At 45.0% G+C, this 24,713-nt stretch overlaps 1 protein-coding gene across 2 annotated transcripts in view; it reads left to right on the forward strand.

The window, feature by feature from the left end:
- KCNH1 (potassium voltage-gated channel subfamily H member 1) overlaps nt 1,542-24,713 on the forward strand; it is a 417,456-nt gene continuing 394,284 nt past the window's right edge. For both annotated transcript variants that reach the window (XM_018060769.1, XM_018060768.1), the window contains exon 1: nt 1,542-1,819. In XM_018060769.1, the coding sequence (XP_017916258.1) occupies nt 1,741-1,819 (79 nt within the window). In that variant the 5' untranslated portion in view covers nt 1,542-1,740. The remainder of the gene's footprint in view (nt 1,820-24,713) is intronic.

Here is a 24,713-nt window from a genome sequence, read left to right on the forward strand (position 1 = left end):
CACGGCATCCTGAACAGGGTGGCCCATCCGTAAAGTCAAGGCTGCGCTTTTCAAAAATTAATTTATTTTTTATTGAACTTTTAATTTTGTATTGGAGCGTGCCTAATTAACAGTGTTGTGATGGTTTCAGGGGGACAGCTAAGGGCCTCAGCCATACAAATACATGTATCCATTTCTCCTCCAAATTCCCCTCCCATTAGGTGCACCAGATAACATCCATCAGCGTTCTCTGTGCTGCACAGCAGGTCCTTGTGGGTTATCCATTTTAAATATAGCAGTGTGCCTGTCAAGCCTGCAGTTTTTGCGTTTTTGTGTGCTAAGTCACTTAATAGTGTTCGACTCTTTGCGACCCCATGGACTGTAGCCCACCAGGCTAGTCTGTCCATAGGATTCTCCAGGCAAGAATACTGGAGTGGGTTGCCATGCCCTCCTCCAGGGGATCTCCCTGGCCAGGGGATCAAACTCGCATCTCCTGCATGGCAGGCGGGTTGTTTACTACTAGTGCCAGCTGGGAAGTCCTCTGCGGTTTTTAATTGATGTCAAATGCCTGGGGAAGCTGCCCACCCCAACCCCAACCTCCAAGCATTTGCCCTCAGGGACAAGCCCCATCCTGCCTGTTTGGATGTTTGTCAGACAGCTTGTTTGTTTCCTAATCTTACACACTGATCATAACAGGTTGTGATTCTGCTAACAAACAAACAGAAAACCTTTCTGTATATATACATGTATTTTCTTGGTCTTTGCTGAAATATTCACTGGATAAGAGTGGAAATGGAGACAATGAGCCCGCAAACTTGTCAAACGTCTGGAGCGTGCGTTTTTGATTTTGCTGCCGCTGCTGCTAAGTCGCTTCAGTCGCGCCCGACTCCGTGCGACCCCACAGACGGCAGCCCACCAGGCTCCCCCGTCCCTGGGACTCTCCAGGCAAGAACACTGGAGTGGGTTGCCATTTCCTTCTCCGGTTTTGCCTTTAGGTTACCTTGAAAAGCAACCCAAGACAGCTCTTCTGGAGTCCAACCAATTAGTCACTCTGCAAGCCTGAGCCCTTAAGTACTTCATTAATTAATGGTCAAACATTGGCTTCAGAATGCAGGTAGGGTAACTTTCATAAATAAGGCTAAGAGACCCTAGGGGGCCAGCAGGAAGGGGTTTCAAGAGTTTCAGAGGTCCCAAGGGTTCCGGCCTGGAACGGAGCAAGGCAGGAGAGGTACACTGTCACGTTCCTCCAAAACTCCCTGCGACCTCGTTGGGAGTGAACCCGCCGAGAGACAGCAGCTCCAACGCCCCCCTCGCCACCCAACCCAAAGCGCGCCCTGAGCACGCTTCCCGGCTGCGGCCAGAGCGCGGCGCTGCCGGTCCAGCCTTGGCCCGCCGCGGCGCTCGGCTTCCCAGCCGCTGCGGGAGCGCCCCGCTCGGTCTCCCGCAGGCCGGCGGGGTACACGCGCCCGGTAGGGGGCGCCGCGGGCAGGGTTGCTGCGGCTCCCCCCCGCCCACCCGGAGGCGGCTGCGGCGCGGCGAGCCCCGCGCGAGTACACAGCGAGGCGGGCCGCGGGGAGGGAGGCGCGAAGAGGGCGCGAGGGTGGCAGCCGGAGGGAGCCGCCGCCGCCCCTGCCCGCCCGGGTCCCCGTGGAGCGCATGGGGCGCTTCCAGCCGGGATCGCTCGCGGGCCCCGCGCCCAGCTTGCTGCTGCCGTGAGTCGCCGTGCCGGGACGCCCCCCAAGACCGCGAGCTGCCGGGAGGATGACCATGGCTGGGGGCAGGAAGGGACTGGTGGCCCCGCAAAACACGTTTCTGGAGAATATTGTCCGGCGGTCCAATGGTAAGAGGTGCATTCGGATTTGACACCCCGGATTTTTATCCGTGCTTTTATTGCAGACGCCTCCCGCCGCTCGGCACCAGCAGATGCAGCAGAACCCCGGGGCTCTGCTGGGAGCCGCGGCGCGGGGCTGACTCCCGGGGGCTGGGAAGGGTGGGTAGAGTGCGGTGGGGTCTAATGGGTCCCCATCCCAAGAGGAGAGCTCTCCTGGGGTCGCTTTTGGGCGCCTTTCGCGCGCCTTCTCAGTCTCCCCTCCAGGGAGTGTGACAGCTGATGAGCAAAGTCCCGGGAAAAGTGATGGGAAGCTGGTCGCGGCAGGAACGGCAGCGCCTTCCCCTTCAGTACTACTCGCCCCTCCGTTAAGGCTCTCCGGGTTCCCTGGCCACTGCCCACGGCGCCGCCTCCCCCCGGAGAGAGAGCCCCGGGAGAGACCGGCACCTCCGAGTCCCGGTCCCCAGGGATGGGAGGATGCGGCTGCTTCCACCTCCCACCCAGGCAGCTGAAAAGTCAGAGGGGTAGGGATGTGGGAACCTAGGGACGTGCTGCAGGCTGCCGGATTCCACCTCCTCACGCACCCACACCCTTTGAAGTTAAGGCTCATGAAGGGCAGAGTTTCCTGAACTCGAGTGCAAAGTGGAAGGGCGCAGGTACAAACCTGTCATCATTTCTCTCTTCCAAACCACAGCAGCGTTTTATAACTCTTGCTCCCCTGTACATTCTCACGCAAACTGTGAATGTATCCACTGCTCGATAAACGAGAGCTCCAGCCCCTCTCTTTTCCAGTGGCATTAAGATGGCATGAGGTGGTGCGAAGTCCTAGGAGCAGGGATAGAATGCAATCATTTCAAACGCCCTTAGTACTCACAGCAGAGCTTCCAGGGTAAAGTGTTTACAGGGCAGTGGGAGAGCTCAGCAGTTGGAGAATGCAGTGCACAGCCGTTCATCAAACAGGCTAAAATGACAGAGAACACGCCTAGAGACGTTCTATACAGGCTCCTGGTCCCCTCTTCTTCCAGAGACAAATGACATTCTGTTGGGAGGAGGTGAAGAGCCAACTCAGGAAACGGGTTTTTAAAATGTGTAAATATCACTGTTGCCGAGCCTGCAGGAAATTGTGTTAAAATTCTGCACTTCTATTAGAATTTAGTTTGGGATTCAGGGGAAGGGCATGAAAGTGACTTATGCTACTAGAAAATACTCTCTATAATTAAAAACAGATTTAAATTTATCTTCTAATAAATAACTTACCAACTGGGACAGCAAATCATCATGTATTATTCAGGCACTTTTTAGAAATGTGCCTCTTGAAGAATTTCTGGTCAATCACTTTTCCTTTCAAAGTGAAAGTGAAAGTTGCTCTGTCCCTTCTGACTCTTTGCTACCCCGTGGTCTATATAGTCTATGGAGTTCTCCAGGCCAGAATGCTGGAGTTGGGTAGCCTTTCCCTTCTCCAGGGGATCTTCCCAACCCAGGGATTGAACCCAGGTCTCCCGCATTGCTGGCGGATTCTTTACCAGTTGAGCGACAAGGGAAGCGCTTTGCCTTTCAAGGGCTTCCTCAAACTAAGGTAGCTTTCGGACAGAGTCCCGGCCATTACCTGAGGAGAGAAGGGAATGCTAATCACTATATGAACAGCCACAATGAACTCTTCTGCAGTGAAAAAGCTGCAGGTGATCATGGCTCTTTAAGTAAAATCTCTGTTTAAGAGTTAATTCGCTGTGATTGCTGTTGTTATTGGCCTGTTGTGGGTTATCAAGGGAGTCGTGCTATTTGAGGATCCAGTTGACAGTGACATCAACTTTCTCATAAGAATCAATGACAACTGTATTATTTTGGTGAAGAGGTAGTGCCCTTTAAATATGAGGGAAAACTATATCTAATGTATACCTTATCATGTTTTTGAGTGAAGAGAGTGGTAAGAGAATCTTAAAAGTGACAATCACAAGGTTCCTAAGGCTTATAGGAGGAAATGAAGAATCATGGAACTAATAACCACAGTAAAATGACAAAAAAAGATACGAATTCTGGAGCTGACACAATTACAGAAACTCCTGGAACTGAGAAGGCAGGATACTTTCTGATTTAGTTGATCTTGGAGCTTCCTCCCCTCTGTAGGCAGACATGGAAGGTTAATAGAATAAGTAGCAGGCAACATTATTAGCACTGGTGCTTTAATTTCAGCTCCAATTCCAACAGCTTGACTTCAATTAACCAACCAACCAAAACAACATCAACAACAAAACCAAAACATCTTGGGAGGAGAGACGGATGAACATTTAAAATAATCTACTGTTTCAAGGTTGTGAGATTTCAGTTTTTAGTGACCCCTGTCTTCATATTTCCTGAGCCCAAACAGGAAAAACAATCTGGACTCTTGGAAGTATCACAATGTCTACCAGCATCATGTTATTTTACTGCGATGGAAAAAATCTATTTAAAAATATTGATTGTCTCTTTCTAGAATCCACCAGCCGTTTTGGGGGTGGGGGCATGAAAGTGTTTAAATAGCATTTACCTTAAAATAGCGGTACTTTTTGATCATTTCTTAGGTATTTTCTCCCAGTGGTCCTATGCAGCATTATTGTTCCTCTTTTACAGATCAAAACACTGAGTCCCAGGAATGTTAAGTGACTTATTGGAAGTGGCAGGCAGACAGTGCCTGAGGCAGCTCTAGAGGGAATCATTCCTCTTTCTTATAGCATCATTGTTTCTCCAGCCATTGTGACTTAGCTTGTAGAACTGTTTTCATCATCCTTTAAAAAATCTCTCATTATGTGCTAATGGATCATAGAACTGGCTTTGTTCTGGGGCATTTGAATATCTGGTATCTGGAAAATCATAGAACTGAGACAGGCCTTAGATGCTTGGTCGTCTACCTCTCCTTCCCTAACACGGTATAAATGAAGAAATGAAAGCAAGTGAATTTTCTCAAAGATTTAAGGGCAGAACTAATGAACCCTAAGCCCTTTGACCCCAGTGTCATGCTTCTTATACTATACCTTGAAATGGCCTTCCTTGTATTACCATTATTTTCTCTAGAGAAGCACAATTTCCCAGTGGAGATTAAATAAAATGTTACAACAACAAGAACAGCATCTATTTTGGCTAACAGCCATGCTGCCACATCCAAGCAGAATTATAGGGTAAAGGACAAGGTAATTCTGTTTCAAGGAAGGGCAGTATTTTCACCTTTGTCAGTGGTTTAGTTGGAGTCACAGGCAGGGTAACAGCACTTGTCTGTGTGCCTTTTGTAAAGTATTAAGTTACTTTCCATGGAATATCATCTTTGATTCTCATAAGCCAGCAGAGGAGGTGCAGTGTCTCCATTTTAGAAATTCAGGGATTAAGAATCTTCAGGTTAAGTCATTTACCTACATTTAGTTAGAAAGAGGCAGCTCAGGGACTAGTCAACAGTTGTTACTGGTTCATTCAACAAAGATTTATTGAGCATATTTATTGAATGCTTGGGATATAGTAGAAAGCAGGAGATCCTCTTTACTTTTAGTAAGTTACATTCTAGTGAGTCTGGGTCCAAGGACCCCGCTCTAATTCCACAGTGTTTCCTGGCTACAACTCTTATTTAGATCTGACATTTTATTTCTAAAAATGTTTAAAAGATTCCTGGTCTTAGTGGGACTTAAATCTAGTTTAATTTACTTCTATATATCCTGAAACCATTTGAAAGAAATTACCTGTTTTTGTTTTTTGTTTGTTTTTGCTTAGCTGTAAGTAGTCAGAGGGCATAATTAGCACCCCAGATTGGATTTGATTTTGATTATCATCATTTCAGATCCTTCTACTGACTTCGTGGCCACTTAGGCAAAGCCAGCCTGTTTCTCTTGATATTCATGCTTGAAAAGTGTTGTTCCAGAATATTTTTTGATGGTTCCTTAAACCTGCAGCACTTACTGTCAGAATGCTTGCTGAAGCAAATAGATCTGTCTTAGGGAGGCTGTCAGATCTCAGTGCCAGGAAACTACAAAAATATTACCCTAAATGGTCCCATTCTAGGCAGAACATATGTTTTAGTGTTCGTAAACCTATATCAAACAATTGTAGGTGCCAGTTAAGAACCCATGCATGTTAGCAGGAGTGAAACGCGACACATTTGGTACAGATTTATGTACATGTATAATTTACAGATTGCTAAATCAGCTGTGTTTTTGTACGGCGTTAAGTTGGTTCAGGTTGTTGATGTAGGTACTTAGCAAACAGGATGAGAGCCGTGGGTAATGTTGTGTCTCCTCAGAAAGTGTTGAGCCATGGGAATATTTATGAAACAGAAAACTGGTTAAAGTCCCTTATTGCTCTGAATGCAGAGTAGGTGGTAATCTGAATTATTACCAGTTCAACAGCATTGTTGTTGGTTTTTTTTCCCCTTGTAGTAAGTTCCAAGATAATCCTGAACCTTGGCTCAGTTCGCTTTCTCTGAAAGGCTCACAGGTTTAATCTATTGGCTGACAGTAGCTGGGAGATTGAGAGGACGGAGCCTCTGATTTAATGTAAGGCAACAAGTTTTCCAAACTCCCTGACTTTTATGAAATCCATATATTTTAATAATCTATCATAAAAAATAGATGCCTTTGAGGAACATTGTGATAAATGGACTCTTTGGCTTCATTCTTTCCAACACTAACTCTTCACTGATGATTGGACTCCATTTGGCAGTGGTTTCTTCAGCATTACCTTGAAGCTCCCTGTTTCTTCCCTGCCTCTTTATTTTTGGTTAGTTAATGGCTTGTAAAGAAACGTTTAAAATATACTTTACTTATTTATTCAAAGAAGCCCTTTCCTAACGTGTCTGTGTTATACACTCAGGATCTTTGGACTATAGTTGGTGATGTTTTTCCTCTAAGTGGCCACACCTATAACTAGCGAGAATCTGGAATCTGAAGGGACACACGTTGCTATTCCTTTTCCAGAATTTGAATCTTCTCCAGAGCATTCCTTCCAGTGGTTCTGCAACCTATGCTTGGAGAGCTTCAAGATGGGACATTTAGTTTCTCACTAGAATGTTGTCTTAAGCAACTGTAACTGTGACCTGGTTTCTTCCCCTCCCTTCCCTCCTTCCTCTCCTCCTTTCTTGTTATTGTCCGGTCTCACCAAAATCTGCCCTCCTATAGATATCATTCATTCCAAGTCTGCCCTGTAGAACTAAACAGACCTAGCCCACTCCTTTTTCCACCTGAAAACTGTTTGGGGAGTAGTTTACTAACAGTTTTCTTAATTCCTCTCCCCGTCTCTTTTTTTAAAAAATGTATTTATTTGTTTTTGGTCGTACCAGGTCTTTGTTGCACGTGGGCCTTCTCTGGTTGCAGCAAGAGGGGGCTACTCTCTAGCTGCCGTGTGGCTTCTCGTTACAGCGGCTTCTCTTGCTGTGGAGCACGGGCTCTATGCACGCGGGCTCAGTGGTTGAGGCTCACAGGATTTAGTTGCTCTGTGGTATGTGGAATCTTGCTGGACAAGGGATTGAACCTGTGTCCCCTGCATTGGCAGGCAAATTCTCATCCACTGTACCACCAGGGAAGTTCCCCTTTTCCTTTTTTTTTAAACTTTTTGTTTGTTTGTTTTAAAATAATAAAAATGCACATGAAATCACTTTGTGTCGATTAATACATTTGTATAATGTTCTGTCACCGCCTTAGTGAGATCTTGCCAGCACTCCAGGACTCCTGGGACCTTCCTGTTCCCATCTTCATTATTACTTCCCAAGGGGAGCTATCTTCTGAGTCCAAGGTGACCATGATTTCTTCATATTCTGCCCCATAATTTCACTTGTTTTGCATTCCTGAACACTGTAGTTCACGTGGTCTGTTTTTGAGCTCTATGTGCATGGGACGCACAGCACGGATCCTCCATCAGCTGATGAATCCTCCGTGCTGTTGCTGCATGTGCTTTCACTGCTATGAAGTACTTTATGGAATGACCCCACTATGCATTGTATTTATCCATTCTACTTTGATGGATACATGTTGTTTTGCAAACTGGCTCCCTTATAGGGAGGGCAAGGAGAGATGGAAGAAAGAGGCAGCCCACTATTGACTGGTAGGCAGCAGCTTTAATAAGTGAGGGAACTCATTGGGTTTGTCTTGGGCACTGCAGTGTGAGTAGATCTCCACAACTGCCTGCCAAAACTTAAACGTTAAAAAGAGGCCTTTATTGGATTCAGTCACATATTCACTCAGATCAGGGATCCCGAACCTCTGGGATCTGATGCCTGATTATCTGAGGTGGAGCTGAGGTAGTAGTGATTGAAATAAAGTGCACAATAAATGTAATACACTTAAATCGTCCTAAAACTATCCCCCCTCCATCTGTAGAAAAATTGTCTTCTACGAAATCAGTCCCTGGTGCCGAAAAGGTTGGGGACCACTTGTCTAGATGGTCTCAACAACACCCTCCTCTCTCCTTGGGATGGCTCCTACTGGGGGAGCAGTAGGCGGAGTGTACATCCCAAGGACAGGAAGAGGTGAGGAGCCTCTGATTGTTTGCGTCCAGCTCAATGGTGAGCTAGCGGTCACATCCTCTCGCTGACCTCCTCCAACCACGTGTGAGTTGTTTGCAGATTTTTGCTGTTAATGCCGCTACAAATATTTTTCATGTCTTTTGGGCATATATTGAGTGTGTACGTAGGATGCCTGTCTTTAACTGTGGCAGAGGCTGCCAAACAGTTTTCCAAAGGGCTTGTATCATTTTTCACTCCCTCCAGCAGTGTATGAAATTTTTCAGCACTCCACAGCACACCCTTGTTGACACATGCTATTTTCTCCTTTAATAGGCACTACCCAAACAATCTAGTAACCAATAAAGCTCACATTAATAGTGAGCACGTGATCAAAATGAAATGAAAACAAAACTTGCCCTTGTCCTTCGGGAAGCTTCACTATCTTCTTCTTGTTCGGTTGTTCAGTCATGTCTGACTCTTTGTGACCCCATGGACTGCAGCACGCCAGGCCTCCCTGTCCCTCACCATCTCTTGAAGCTTGCTTAAACTTATGTCCATTGAGTCAGTGATGCCATCCCACCATCTCATCCTCTGTCATCCCCTTCACCTCCTGCCTTCAATCTTTCCCAGCATCAGATTCTTTTCCAATGAGTTAGTTCTTTGCATCAGGTGGCCAAAGTATTGGAGTTTCAGCTTCAGCATCAGTCCTTCCAATGAATATTCAGGGTTGATTTCCTTTAGGATTGACTGGTTTGATCTCCTTGCTGTCCAAGGGACTCTCAAGACTCTTCTCTAATACCACAGTTCAAAAGCATCCATTCTTCAGCACTCAGCCTTCTTTTTATTGTCCAGCTCTCACTATCTACTCTGTGTTTAAACATTCCTATAGTGTGAACTCCCGCACCGTGATGGTAAATGATATGAAAGACTCACGCAGGTAGAATTGTGTGCAAAGGACACATGCGAGTGTGTGTGCGAGAGACTCATTTTCTTCAATGGAAAAACTCTGGGGACATATGTAAGAATTCAGGCTGGAAGTGAGAAGGGACTAGGAGGTGAATGACATGTTTATTTTAGTGAAAGAAATAAAGTGACTGAAGTGGGGGCAGTGATATCATGGAGGAATCAAAAATCAAAGTCAAACTGAAAAGCTAAGGCTAGCCTCCAGCTCAGTTTCATAGACATGATGGACCTCCTTTGTGCGTGATGCTGTGCTTGAGCCTGGGACTCCCAAAATGAATGTGATGTTTGTGACTCTGGGGCTCATTGCAGAGGGATGCAGACCAACATGCATTGCAAACCTCAGCAAAGATTTAAGAGATGCTCTGCCGACTCAGTACTTACCACACATTTTTTCCATTATAAACATCTCACCCAAACTTATTCTTAGATTTTATAGCTCGTTCTTTTTTTGTGAGATTGGATATGGGATGACCAGGTCCCTTACGTCAATTTAAAGGGGACAACTGCAGGATGTATGAAGCTTTGTTTTGAGGTGGTGGAAGTGCTCGCCCACTGCTGTGCGATTCCAGCCTGTCTTAGATGTTGGGATTTGTCTGATGCCCCGGCTGCTCTCTGTGCAAGTACAGCCTTGCTGAACAGATTGCAGTCTGGCCAACTTTGGCATCTCCCTCAGTTCTCATGGTCTCTATTCTAACAGTCCTGTGTGGCTGCTGAGGGAAAAAACGACTTAAACAGCTCTTTTGATTAGGCATTAGAGAATTATGCTACTAGTCAGAATCTGTTTGCTTACTCATCCTAAGATTCATTTTATCAATTAAAATGACAGCTCTTTCTATTAGTCTTATGTTGCATAAAACTGATGTTCTGAAATTGAGTTAATCTTGTAATTATTAATGTTAATTATTAAATGAGAGTGCCTCAAGTCTCCCATTCCTCATAGCTTTTTAAAGGGTCTTTGGTGACATCAGCTCAGTTCAGTTCCTCAGTCATGTCTTACCCCATGGACCCCAAGCATACCAGGCTTCCCTGTTCTTCACTAACTCCTGGAGCTGGCTCAAACTCATGTCTATTTGAGTCAATGATCAAACCATCCCATCCTCTGTCATCCCCTTCCCCTCCTGCCTTCAATCTTTCACAGCATCAGGGTCTTTTCCAATGAGTCAGTTCCTTGAATCAGGTAGCCAAAGTATTGGAGCTTCAGCTTCAGCATCAGTCCTTCCAATGAATAGCCAGGACTGATCTCCTTTAGGAGGAACTGGCTAGATCTCCTTGCAGTCCAAGGGACTCTCAAGAGTCTTCTCCAGCACTGCAGTTCAGGCACTTTTAAAAAGAAGAGGATGGCCTCTAGTTACTTCCCTCTTTCCTTACAGCAGTGATGTAGGCACCCGCCACCAGCGTTCTCAGAGTGCTGAAGTCAGCATCTGAAAGATGATACGATTTGGGCAAATTTTACCAATATGTATCTACTGCTTAACTTCAGTTTCTATTAAGAGTGAATTTGGAAAGCGTATTTTAGACTAGAGCTTTATAACTGGCGAAGAAAATATGTTTACTTCATCTACATGGATTTTTATGTTTTGAGTTCCTTTACTTTTGTTTCCTCTCAGCATTACTGGGACTGAATTGATTAGCATCCTATGCTGCAGTCTTTAAGGCTGTGCTTTGAGCTCCTACAAGGGCCAGCGTACCGCTTTATCTTCTGCTGTGCTCAGTCGTGTCTGACTCTTTGCGACCCCAAGGACTGTAGCCACCAGGCTCCTCTGTCCATGGGATTTTCCAGGCAGGAATGCTGGAGTGGGCTGCCATTTCCTACTCCAGGGGATCTTCCCAACCCAGGGATCACACCTGCGTCTGTGGCATCTCCTGCACTGGCAAGCAGATTCTTTGTCGCTGGGCCAGGCTTTTTCTTCTGTAACCTGCTCTGCATCCTGGGAGGGTGACCTATGTGGATTATGTCTGTAGGCTCCCTTGCTTCCTGCCTCCTGGCTGGCTTCATACCACCATGAGATGGGGAAGGAGCAGGGGGAGACTGTAGTATTTATTCTCCTAGTTTCCTCCCTGCAAGGTCATCATTGTAGCCTATCTGTTTTACTTTGAGTAAAGGTTATATCTGCAGCTCACTCTCTTTGGGTTTGGGTAAACCTTGCAATTTGCAAAGGTTACTAATACTGGGGGTCCTGCACTGTCCCTGAATTTTTCCCCCATGGTGTGCTGGGGCAGGTGCAGCTGGCTGGTTTCAATACTATCTCTCAAGATGTGGCTATGCTCATCTTTTCTGTATTCCTAGTTCAGGGAACTTGGTAGCTTGAACTCTGCCATGTGGGAATATTTACCCCTCAGAAATTGTCAAATGATATAAATCAGAGCTTTTTCTTCTCGAGAGAGTTGGTTTACCACCTGACCCATGCTTTTCTTAATAGTTCCTTGATTAAACCCTCTTCTAATTACATGCTTAAATGCGTCATTATTTACCTGCTGGGACTCTGACCATAGAACCTGTTACTCATTCTCTGGACAAGTACCTTCTCAGTAGCCTGTTGTCCAGACCAGTATCAGTCATGGGCATGAACTTGGTGAGACGGTATGAATTCAGGTTCTTCTCTTCAACAGAACGAAAAATGCCTGTGTTCTCCCTGGTGAAGGTAGCACGCACCTGTCCTTGCTTTTCAGCTCAACAACTTGGTCACCTATAGGCTTGATGAGATATTTCCATGTTCTTTTTCCATCTTTTTTCACTTTTCAAATTCTCAGAATTCAAAAAACATTAGAAGCAAGCAAATACTTGTTAAAAGCATTCATTATAATCACTGGTTATAACCATGACTTGGGCAAATTAAAAAACCTTTCTCATATGTGTGTCTGGCAGTGTGCCAAAGATTTCACATGTCTCATCTCCTCTGATCTCACTAAGACTATTCTGTGAGCACTCTCACTATTCCGTTTTACTACTGCAGAAACTGAGGTTTAAAAAAGAGATTAAGTAAAATTGCCTTCATTAATTTCTAGTGGTAGAACCTCTAGGAACTTGATAGGAATGCAAATTCTTGGGGCAAATCTTATTTCTGGTGGTTCAGTGGTGAAGAATCTGCCTGCCAATGCAAGACACATGGGTTTGATTCCTGGGTTCGGAAGATCCACTGGAGAAGGAAATGGCAACCCACTCCAGTGTTCTTATCGGGAGAATCCCATGGACGTTGGAGCCTAGTGGGCTGCAGTCCATTCAGTCACAAAGGAGTTGGACACGACTTAGCAATTATAACAACAGCCTTATAGGTAGTGAATCAAAAACTGAGGGGATGAGGCCTCATTATCTGTGTTTTACTGAGTTCTCCAGGCACTTCTGATGGATGTTGCAGTTGGCAGATGACTGCTTCTGAGCCAGCCCCGTGTGTTTCTTTACTTGAGAGGTAGAGGCATGGCTTCCAGGGAGTATAGATGGAGGGTATGTGTCGGAGGGTGAGTGGACTTTTTCTCTATTGGCTTTCTATTGGTTTCCCAGTTTTTGCTCAAATCCCATTCCTGCCTTAGATAGTAGCTAACAGTTCAGTGTCCTGTGTCTCATTAGCCCCTTCCTTGTCCACATCCCTTTGGAATTTCAAAATCATGGCTTCCTCTGCTGCATCTCATTCTCCACTTATCCTTCATCTTCCAGAAACTTAGCTCTTGCCTACTGGTGACCCTTCCCTTTGATGTTGTGGGAATATCCCTTTGAATTTTCCAGCCATCATTCAAGGATGAGGAAGTAAATACATGTTCTTGACCTGCCACTTTGAAATGATAGCTGATAGTTTTTAAAGATGGAGGAGGTTCTAAATTTGAGTCATTCTTCTGTCAGCTAAATTCCCCTTGATACTTTTCCCACCTGGCTGGGCCGGTTGTGCTCCTGCCTGACTTCATTCACTGTGCCTCTTTTCTCTGTTACTCTTGTCAAATGATGAAGCTAAAGCAAGTTAGTAACGACTCTGATGTCCTTTTTCTAAGAGAAAACAACCCATGGACTGTGGGAGTGCAGGGCTCACCTGTGGTGGAAGAATATGCTTTCCAAGGGATTTGGGACAGGAGCAAGGCTTTTCTTTTTTTTTTTAAAATAATTTTATTTATTGGCCGTACTGAGTCTTCACCTGGAGAAGAGAATGGCACCCCACTCTGGTCTTCTTGCCTGAAAAATCCCCTGGATAGGGGAGCCTGATGGGCTACAGTCCATGGATTCGCAGAGAGTCGGACGTGACTGAGCGACTAACACACTGGATCTTCGTTGCTGTGCAGGCTTGTCTCTAGTTGTGGTGAGCGGGGGCTACTCTCTACTTGTGGTGTGCAGGCTTCTCATTGTGGTGGCTTCTTTAGTTGCTGAGCCCTCCAGGGCACATGTGGGCTTCAGCAGTTGCAGTTCTCGTGCTCCCGAGCACAGGCTCAATAGTTGTAGCGAACGGGTTTAGCTGCTTTGCATGTGGGATCTTCCCAGACCAGGGATGGAACCCAGTTCTCCTGCACTGGCAGGTGGATGCTTTACACTGAGCCACCAGGGACGCCCAGGAGAGAATTTTACGGAGCATTAGGAGAGGCATCTCAGACCCAGAGCACGTTTGGCTGGCAGGTTGGAGATTTCCTTTTAAGGCTGCCTGGTCCTGTTTTCTCGGGTCAGGTGAGCCAGCTCTAGCCGAGTTGCGGAACTGTGACCAGGGCCCCAGTGAGCTGTCTCCATCACTGCAGGCTGGCTTAGGTTGAGATCTGTTGACCCTGTTCCCTGGGTCCTGATACAGGAATTAACTTTGCCATGATCTCTCCCAGCTTCTCAGCGTCTGCCTCTCACTTGTCTCCGGCAGTGCCTTTTCTTGGAATGTTCTGGTTTTCTTCTCTGTATCTCCCTCTGGCCCTTGGTCTATCTCTCCTGTACCAAGTCTGAGGGCCTTGAGCTCTCTCCTCACTCTCTCTCTAGATGTGGCTGTGGGTCTCTACCTCGGGGCTGCCAGCTCTTCAGTTCCGGCTCATTCTGTGTTGGCTCCCCTTGCCCCTCACCCCTGCCCCATGCCCCTCCGTTCCCACTCCCTCTCCTCTTCTTTCCGTATCTCTCTCCCTGCTCATCGCTGTGAGTTGCTGCCTGCCACCGATCGTCTCTGTTGTCTGACTGTTGCTGCCGCCTGTCTTGGTCAGTCTCTGTCATCTCTCTCCATCTCTCCCTGTTGCTGTCCGTCTTTGTCTGTAGTCTCTGCCTCTGTTTATCCATCTCTACCCGGTCTGTCTGTGTGTGCAGTTCTCCCCTCGTGTTGCCTCAGTCACTGCCTTCTATGTACCTGTCTGAGGTTCCCATTTCTCTTGCAGGACGGCCTTTCTCCGCCTACTCACCAGCATACATGTGGTCAGCTCTGCTGATCTCTCAGCTTCAGTGTCTTAGTTTTTGTTCTGGAGGGAGAATCTGTTGGTCTAGCCCTGCCTGTGGGCCGGTTGTTCTCTGCTAGTCTAGTCTGCTGTGTCTGGGTCTTGGATGGGGGAGCAGGCTGTAGAGATATGTGATATACAGATAAAGCTAAGCAGGGAAGTGGAGCAGAGCTTTCCAGTGAACAGAAGCATCCCCTGTACTCCCATCATGCCTAGGACAAAGTGGATACTCAGATATTTGTTGTATGAAAGCTAGCTGCTCTGAGATTTCTCCCGTTCACCCCGATGCTATGCTCTGTCTACACTGAGCCATTTGCCATGAAAGTAGTGAAACAACACGGGAGGTAACTGTAAAGCTAACTCAAAAGATCTTTTTCTAAAATTAAAAAAAGATCTTTTTCTATGCCATTCCATATTTTTATATTGCTTACTTTGAGCCAGTTTTTTTTTTTCTTCAGTTCTGGAAATCAAATTTTTATGTTACTCAGTGATGGTCTAGTTGTTTTGTTTAAAGTGCATATATTACGTTCAGATGTGCATTAAGAAATTATTATGACTGTAAAAATGAGAATAAAGCACCCGACTGATTAATTTATTGCACCACTTTTTAAGCAGTTGATCACACAGATAAATATTTCTTAGCAGTAATTCAACATATCATTGACCTCTTATTTATTAAGTAAAAAATATCATTGAGTAATGAAAGAGTCTGTGTTTCTGAAACTATTTCATGTATATCCTCATTCACTTCCATCCTGCTTCTGAAAGGGATTCATATATTTTTATTGTTTTAAAACCCTTTAATTTGATGCTGAGTGAAGATGGAAGTCAGGCTTTGGAAGCCATGTGCTTAGGCATAACCATCCAGTCAATGAAGTGTCTGAGTTTGCTTTTGAAATTGATATCTCTTTCCCCATTGTAATTTACTGACTTAATCAAAATGTATTACTGTAGGATATTAAAACCAGAGACAAAACAAACAACTATTGAATCTCTTAGGAGTTTGGTTTGTATAGTGCAAAGATTGCGCCCTTGACAATTTAGAAGAGTCATTTTCATGGAATTTTATTGCTGAGAAACTGCAATACAGCCACAAAATGACTTTTGCTGATATTAAGGCTTTAGCTGTACCATACTGACTTTGCTTCTTCGCATCCCTTCCTCTCCTTTCTCCTAAATATTACCAAATCTTTTGATCTGTCTGTTTTGTTTTAAAATTTTATCAATTTATTTATTTAGGAATCATATCCCATGCGTGTGTGACTGAGGCCCTTTGCACTGAAATATTAGTGTTTCTTAATGTTTCTAACTCACAATTCCATGCTGTTTTCACTGCATGAGTTTTGTCTGAAAGAATGAAAGCATTCATTGGAAAGCACTTTGGTGTTATTGGGGTCCATCATCATCCTCTGCCCTCTCATACTTTGTTAGAAGGAGTGAGCCTGTAAGTGAGAGATGAGGTGATCTAAGCCACTAACTTCTTGTTGTTGTTCAGCTGCTAAATCGTGTCCAGCTCTTTGTAACTAACTATCATGGGCCAAAGTGCCCCCAATAATGTCACTTCAGATGTGATGGAAAGACCCAACCCTATCTGCCTCCTCTACCCACCACAGGGTAATAGTTTCCAAAAGTTAGGGGTTCTGAGCATCACGTTAAGAATTACTCTATCTCTATTGTCCTGTCTTAAATTCAAACACACTGAGAGAGACAGTACTTTAAATAACCAACAGGGAACTCTGAATTTGTTTATAAGACAACTCTTTTCCACAATAGGAGAAATAAATTGATTTAAGTAACAGAAAGCTCAGAAAAGAGAGAAAAATACAGAAAGAGGGGATGAAGTATCCCGAACTTAATCTGCTTCACAATGTTGCTTAAGCCAGGCCTTAACTATATTATAAAGATTGTTGTTGACATATCATAATATACAAGTAGCAAAATCATCTACTAGCTGTAGGTAAAAGATGACTAGTGCCCAAAGAGAGTATAAAGATCAGTTGTCATTTCTAATTGAGTTGAGAACTTTTTTGGGCTACTGATATTTCAGAGACAGTCTAGGGAAAGTTGCAATTCATGTGAGTTAATAATAAAGGTGGTGAAAACAATGAAATGGGTAACATCAGGTTATGTCTGGTACTGTTCTAAGTTCATTCATTCATCAAACATTCTGTACTACCTTCTGTGTGTTAAGGTACTGTTCTAGATGTTGGAGATTCAGTGGGAGAGGGAAAACAGGCTCTTGCTCTCATGAAGCTTGCATTCTACGGGGGAGGCAGATAATGAGCAAACATCTAGGTGTCTAACATATCAATGGTGTCAAGTGCTTGGAGAAAGTAAGAGAAAAGGAAACAGGTATTGTCAGGTGAAGTTGATTTTTTTTAAAAAATTAATTGATTGATTGGATATCTGTAGGAAAGGAACTACAATCGGCAAATATCCTGCATGCGTGCTCAGTTGTGTCCAGCTATTTGCAGCCCCATGGACTGTAGCCCTCCAGGCTCCACTGTCCATGGAATTCTCCAGGCAAGAATACTATAAGTGGGTTGCCATTTCCTACTCCAGGAGATCTTCCCGACCCAGGGATCCAACCCACATGTCCCGTGCATTGGCAAGCACATTCTTTATCACTGAGCCACTTGGGAAGCTTCCAGATGGCCTGAGTCCTACCTACAGTTGATTAGGTGTTTTTGTTTTTATAAAAATTAATTTCTGGTATAGATTTTATTTAGGTTCAGGCAAATAAAATTGTTGTTTCCCAGTCTTTGTCTAGTGCTTCATGCCTCTTGTCCTCATCATGTATCTCAATCAGTCTTCTATTGCTCTAAAAGGAAGAAAAATGTATTAATATTTTTACTCAAACCTGCTTTCTCTAAGAGTGCTGATACCCTTAGTAATCTGCAATGTTGAGAGTGTCCTGAAGGTGTGTTCTCTTCTAAGAAAAATATTCTGTTATTAGAAGCATATGGTGAAATATTTACTGTAGCTCTCTAAATAATCAGTGTTGGCAGGGAACAATAAATTTGTGTGAGCGGCTCGCTGAATGCAGCTTTTATCTGTGTAATTGCCCAAACTGAGTCACTTTTCTAAGTCATTGCTTTAGTTGGTTTCTCCTTTGTTATTTGTGGTAATTATGATGAAAAGCAGTTTTCTAATAATTTCCTTTTCAAGTGTCTCTGTGTTATGCTTTATGGGCAAATGGTAGGTTTGGGATGATTTTGACACACCTGATGACTGCAGTGTGGCTTGGCTCATCACCCATCCCCTGAAGAACCCTTACATGCTTGCGGGAGGAGAGCTCTCCAATGTTGAGAGGACGTTTCATTCTGCCAATGAGAGGAAGACTGTGGGTGGGCTGAGAAAGGTTGAATTCAGGAAGCCTTACATTTAATTGCATGCAGTCTTCCAGCTAAAGACCCTCAGGGAGTAAAGAGGCATCTGAGGGAGGCTGGAGAACCGGGTTGATTTGCATCAAAGACCTGGAGACACTGGGAAATTTCAGATGAGAGCCAATGAATAAATCATGGCAAGGGCAGCCAGGCTGAACCTCCACGTTTTACTGGACAATGTGGGAGGGACTCAGTTCAGAAAATAGGAATTTGGAGGTAGGCTTAGGGCTTCAGCTGGGCCGCTGGCTGATGGGGAGTTACACATTCTACCTGAAAAACCTGTATGTGTGTGTATGTACACACACAGACACACACGAGATACATATGTATATGTCCAAGGCATTTGTCTTATCTGGATTTTATTGATTCCAAAGGCACATTTAGGCATTTTCTGTATATATAAATGGAAACACCGATATGTGATTTATTACTACTGTAAAATCCCCTGACAGGATGTTTTTACATTAATACTGCGCATCATGCTTGCGTGCTAAATCACTCATTCATGTCCGACTCTTTGTGACTCCGTGGACAATAGCCCACTAGGTTCCTCTGTCCATGGGACTCCTCAGGCATGAATACTGGAGTGGGTTGCCATGCCCTCCTCCAGGGGATTTTCCTGACCTAGACATCAAATCCGTGTCTCTTACATCTCCTGCACTGACACACAGGTTCTTTACCACTAGCGTCACCTGGGAAGCCCACTGCACATCATATCCTATCTTCACATCCAAACAATTCCACCGACAAAAGCCGGTACAACACAGTTCACCTAAAATGTGAGTGTCACTTCCCACTGAGTCAAGTGTAGAAGGGGTTGCTACTATTTTAAAAATGACCCAGGCTCTACAGAGTCCATCATTTGAAGAAGTGATATTTCAAGGTGATGGCTGGTTGATTACTCCACGTGGGTGTGAGGCCTGCAGGTGGCCAAGGTGTCACCTGACTCATTCTTTGTTATGAATCCAGTTACATAGAGCAGCGGTCCCCAACCTTTTAGGCACCAGGGGCTGATTTCATAGAAGACAGTTTTTCATGGACTAGGGAGGGGGAGATGGTTTCCGAATGATTCAAGCACATTGCATTTATTGTGCACTTTATTTCTATTATTATCTCAGCTCCACCGCAGATCATCAGCTATTAGATCCCAGAGGTTGGGGACCCCTGACTTAGAGCATCAGATTTGATTGCTGCCAGAAGCATGGAGACCTTGTAGCTTGCCCGCACGGAGACTCACAGAGCTGAAGTGACTGACCACACAGCTCCTTAGGGACAACACTTCCATTTGAGCCCAACTTGTTGTTGTCTCCAGTGTTAGTCTTTCAAATGGTGCTCTGGGCTCCTAGGGATTGCTGGGGAAAGGTGAATTAATAAGGTGGTGCTTACCCCTCATTTTCCCACTGGGTTTCTTTGTTGGCTGGGTTGGTTGATTTGGTTCCTTGGTGCTTTGTTGATTGGGTTCCTTTGTTGATTGGGTTCCTTGGTGCTTCTACGTGTCATCTCAGGACTTGTTTCTCACTAGGGGACCTCTGCTTGTAGGGTCTCCATATGACCTCTCCCACACCCACGTGGAGAGTTCTCCCATAGCAGCTCAGGGCTCCCACGAGCACGGAAGCAGAAACTGCTGGACCTTAATGCTTATGGAAGTGGAGCAACATCCATTCTATTGCAATATGTTGGTTAGAGCATGTCACAGACTCACCTAGCATGAACTCAAGGGCCCTGATAACTCTGAATCTGATCTTGGTCCCTATACTCTTGCAACTCTCCCTTGCCCTCACCCCTCATGTCACATAAATGAATCATACAGAATGTACCCTTAAAGGCTGGATTCTTTCTCTTAGCATGCTTTTGAGATTCGTTCATGCTGTTGCATTCAATGACAGAACACACACACACACACAGACACACACACACACACATGAAAAGCATGAGTGCGAGGAGCCATGGTTTATCAGGGGCTACCAGTAGAATCTCAACTGTTTATCGTGATGCTTTGACTGTACCAGCTACCACAGAGTTGAGAGTCTGACGCAGGTAAAGGGCTGGTCTTTCTAAAAATCTTTTTTTTTTTTTTAAGAAGAGAGAAAGTGAAAAGGTCTGGCAAGGCACTGTTGGTGTTCAGGAAGGGATTGTGTTGTCTCTTGTTTTGTAGGGAGTTTGTAAAGACTCTTACCGGTGTGATTCAGTAGCGCCATAAGGCAGGAAAGCAAATGACCTCTCAGTGCCCTTTGGGATACTAGAAGTTTGATCCCATTCATATGTTGTGTGTGGCTTAGTCGCTCAGTTGTGTCTGACTCCTTGTGACCTCGTGGACTGTAGCCCATCAGCTCCTCTGCCCATGGGAATTCTCCAGGCAAGAATACTGGAGTGGGTTACCATGTCCTCCTCCAGGGGATCTTCCTGACCCAGGGATCGAACCCAGGTCTCCCACATTGCAGGCAGATTCTTGACTGTCTGAGCCACCAGAGACCATTTTATCCTCATTGGAGACTGGCTGAAGGAGCCAGATGAAGGTCAAAATACAATATCAGCTTTTTTATTGTTAAACTAGATTGGAGAACATGGCCGTGCCATCTGTCTCCCTCCTCAAGCCTAGGCTTTGGTTTCTAGGCTGTGAGTTGCTGACCTCCTAGGTCACGAATCTGGAGCTGATAGAGCAGGGGGCTGGCAGGGCCCATCACAGGTGGGATGTGTGTCTTATGAGGAGCCAAGTAGCTCTCACTCAAGCTCTGTCTTCTCCCAACATGCTGGGCTCAGGCTAGCTTGAGGGGCCAAGACACATAGTGGATGCCTCTTGCTCTTGAGATGCCTACTGAGAGCTTGATGAATCTACTCAGGGAGATATAATTGAGGGAGGTGGAGAAAGGAGGCAAAAGTATTCATTACAACATTTCTTTCTGGGGGTGAGTGGACACCTCAATGAAAGCCTAGGTGTAAAAGAAGTGTTGCCTTTATAAAAACCTTTTATTAAAATAGAGGTTTATAGAGTCACTGTATTCTGCGAAACCTAGAGTCCCAGAGTACCTCCAAGGACTCTGAGGGAGTCTCAGAATTTGTAAGCTCTGGTTCTGTTGATTCTGTTAAAGATTGTTGCAGAATGATATAAAAGAACACTGGCTTTGGTGCTTGTGATTGTTAATTTTATGTGTCAACTGGGTGATGGGATACCCAAATATATAGTTAAACATTACTGTGGATGTTTCTTTGAAGGTGTTTTCAGGTGAGTTTAGCATTTAAATCAGTAGACTGAGTAAAGCAGATTGTTTTTCCTAATGTGGGTGGGCCTTATCCAATCAGTTAAAGGTTTGATAGAGCAAAGGACTGACCCACCCCTGAATAAGAGGGCATGCCTTACCGATTTTGAGCTGGGAGATTGTTTTTTTTTCCCTTTGCCTTTGGGTTTGAATGGAAACATTGCTCTTCTGTGGTCTTGCACCTGGCAGCCTTCAGACTGGAACTTACACCATCAATTCTCTTGTTTCTCAGGCCTTTAGACTCGAAATGGAACCGTACCATTGGCTCTTGTGGGTCTCTAGCTTGCCAACTATGGACCTTGGAACTTGTCAGCATCCATAATCACATGGGCCAGTTCCTTATAATAAATCTGACTTTCTGTCTCTCTCTCTCTCCTGTTGCTATCTCCTATCGCTCCCGTTTCTCTGGGTAGCCTTGACTAATAGAGTATTAGATGTGAGACAGTAGCTACTCCAACAGATGTAGGACACAGAAAGAGTTCCTTTGATTTGCTAAGTTCTCTTTGTTGTTGTTATTGTTTAGTCTCTAAGTTGTGTCTGATTCTTCTGCAACCCCAAGGGCTGTAGCCTGCCAGGCTTCTCTGTCCATGGGACTTCCCAGGCACAAATACTGGAGTGGGTTGCCATTTCCTTCTCCTGGGGATCTTCCTGACCCAGGGATCAAACCTGCATATCCTGCATTGGCAGGCAAATTTTTTTCTGCTGAGCCCCCAGGGAAGCCCCTAAGCTCTTTCACAAGATCTATAAAAGTGGGATAATACTCATGCCCTGCCCACCTCATGGGTGAGTATTAATACATGTGGTCTTGATGGTGGTGATGCTGTCTTCATAGATAAAGAATGTCAGATAGCCTAACATTTCTCGGTTTAAAATCTCCAAATCTCTTAGATCCAGATCTGGTCAGTTCTGTGTGTGTGTGTGTTCTGTGTGTGTGTGTGTGTGTGTTTGTGTGTGTGTGTGTGAGAGAGAGAGAGAGAGAGAGAGTGTGTGTTTGTCTGTGTCATGTGGCTTGTGGGATCTTAGTTCCCCCACCAGGGACTGAACCTAGACCCTCGACAGTGAGAGCCTAGCATCCTAACCAGTGGACTGCCAAGGGAATTTCTCAGATCTGGTCAATTCTGATGCAGTCTCAGGAGATTATATATTTTTAATATTTTCTCCATGCAGTGGGTTACTTTCCCAATTAAGTTTTGCTTGGCTTCAAAATAAATGTTCATTTACTGAGTTTGGAAAATGACTCTTAACCAGTGGGAATACAGCCAGCCACCTCGAGGAATTAAGGAACCTTGGCTTAGCAAAGTTGCTATCATGGAGTCCTTGCACCAGAATTTATGTACCTTTGTTTTTTCAGGAGAGTCTAAGTTTCTGAGCCTGTCTATTCTTATGACAGATATACTTTTAGAGGCACAATGGCAAATTAACTCAGACATACCTAGGTTCACTTCTGTATTTTAACAGATTCTAGTTCCCTCACAGGCTCCCACCACACTGACTGGCAAGGGGAAATCAGTCCCGGGAGGACTCTGAAGTTTCCAGATAGCATCTCAAACTCTTCCAGTTTAGGTGGTCTTTTGGGGGTAACTTGAGCTTCCATGGTGGCTCAGATGGTAAAGAGTCTGCCTGCAATGCAGGAGACCTGTGTTCTATCCCTGGGTCGGGAAGATCCCCTGGAGAAGGAAATGGCAACCCACTCCAGTATTCTTGCCTGGGAAATCCCAAGGACAGAGAAGCCTGGCAGACTACAGTCCATGGGGTTGCAAAGAATTAGACATGACTGAGCAACTTCATTTTGGGGGATAACTCAGTTGATTTGTGTTTAGATGCTTGTTCTACCCGTAGGACTTAGGTTCTGTCTTTGATGGAATAGAACTTGGTGCTCTGCCCCAAAATACTCTATGTGTGTGTGTGTATATAAAACTTGATCTAATCGAGGCTCTCACTGGCTCTGTAGCTCACCGCTGATAGTTTGCTGAGCCCTCAAGTTAATCTTAGGCTTGGACAGTATGAGGAGCAGTCTTTATCTACATGGTCATCACTGACATGATGGGGACAACCATCTGCTTAGGCAGCCACACAGAAGTGGAGCAGTTGGAATCTTCTAGGTCTTTTCCAGACCCCATGGGGACTCTGGAAGGCTGAGGGGTGCTGGCGGACCAGCGCCTTTAAGTCACCAGTGTGGTGTTCTCTCCCATCACTGAGTCTCAAAAGGGGATCCAGGGACAACGTCTCCCCTCTCCTATCATTGTGTGGAAAGAAGAGTGTTCTAGAAATATGTTGGCATGCTAAGTATTAAAAAGTACGAAATGATAGTTTGCAAGTGAGGGAAGAGAAAAAACACTGAATAGACAGACAGGGGAACTGAAGCGTTTAGAAGAAGAGCAATTAGTTCTACCCATGTCAATATTTCCTGTGGGCATCATCGTGTATCACAACGAAGAATCATAATATATGACGGCAATAATGGTAGTTAACTCATAATTAAATGTCTCATTATACTTAGTATTTTAGCAGAAAGGTACGTAAATCTAATGTGTTACAAAGATTTTTCATAGAAATGGTCTGATCTTAGTACTTAGTGGAATAAGGAGGAGATTATGTAATATAATGATTAAAAACATGGATTTTGAAGTCAGATAGAGCAGGTTCTCGGAGAAGGCAATGGCACCCCACTCCAGTACTCTTGCCTGGAAAATCCCATGGATGGAGGAGCCTGGTGGGCTGCAGTCTATGGGTCGCACAGAGTCGGACACGACTGAGTGACTTCACTTTCACTTTCATGCATTGGAGAAGGAAATGGCAACCCACTCCAGTGTTCTTGCCTGGAGAATCCCAGGGATGGGGGAGCCTGGTGGGCTGCCGTCTATGGGGTCACACAGAGTCGGACACAACAGAAGCGACTTAGCAGCAGCAGCAGCAGAACAGATTCAAACCCCAATTCTACCGTGCTCTAACTGAGTGGGTCCTTAGAGACTTAGCTTTTCTTGAGTAAAATGATAAAATCCATGACACTTCATTCAATAAAGTAATGTTGTTGTTAGGTACTAAGTCATGTCTGACACTTTGCGACCCCATGAACTATAGCCCGCCAGACTCCTCTGTCCATGGGATTTCCCAGGCAAGAGTACTGGAGTGGGTTGCTATTTCCTCCTCCAAGAGATCTTCCCAACCCAGGAATCAAACCAGTGTCTGTTACATCTCCTGCATTGGCAGGTGGGTTCTTTACCACTGGCGCCACCTAGGAAGCTGTTATTTGTGTGGGCAATCCCTCAGTTTACACATTCAGAGATTGTACTCTGGAAGGTAAGTTATAGGTTATTTATTGTATCTATGGGCTTCCCAGGTGGTACTAGTGGTAAAGCACCCGCCTGCCAATGCAGGAGATGTAAGAGAGGCAGGTTCGATCCCTGGGTTGGGAAGATCCCCTGGAGGAGGAAATACTGACCCACTCCAGTATTCCTGCCTAAGGAATC

This window comes from Capra hircus, chromosome 16 (assembly GCF_001704415.2).
Source record: "Capra hircus breed San Clemente chromosome 16, ASM170441v1, whole genome shotgun sequence".
In the NCBI taxonomy this organism is placed as follows: Eukaryota; Metazoa; Chordata; class Mammalia; order Artiodactyla; family Bovidae; genus Capra; species Capra hircus.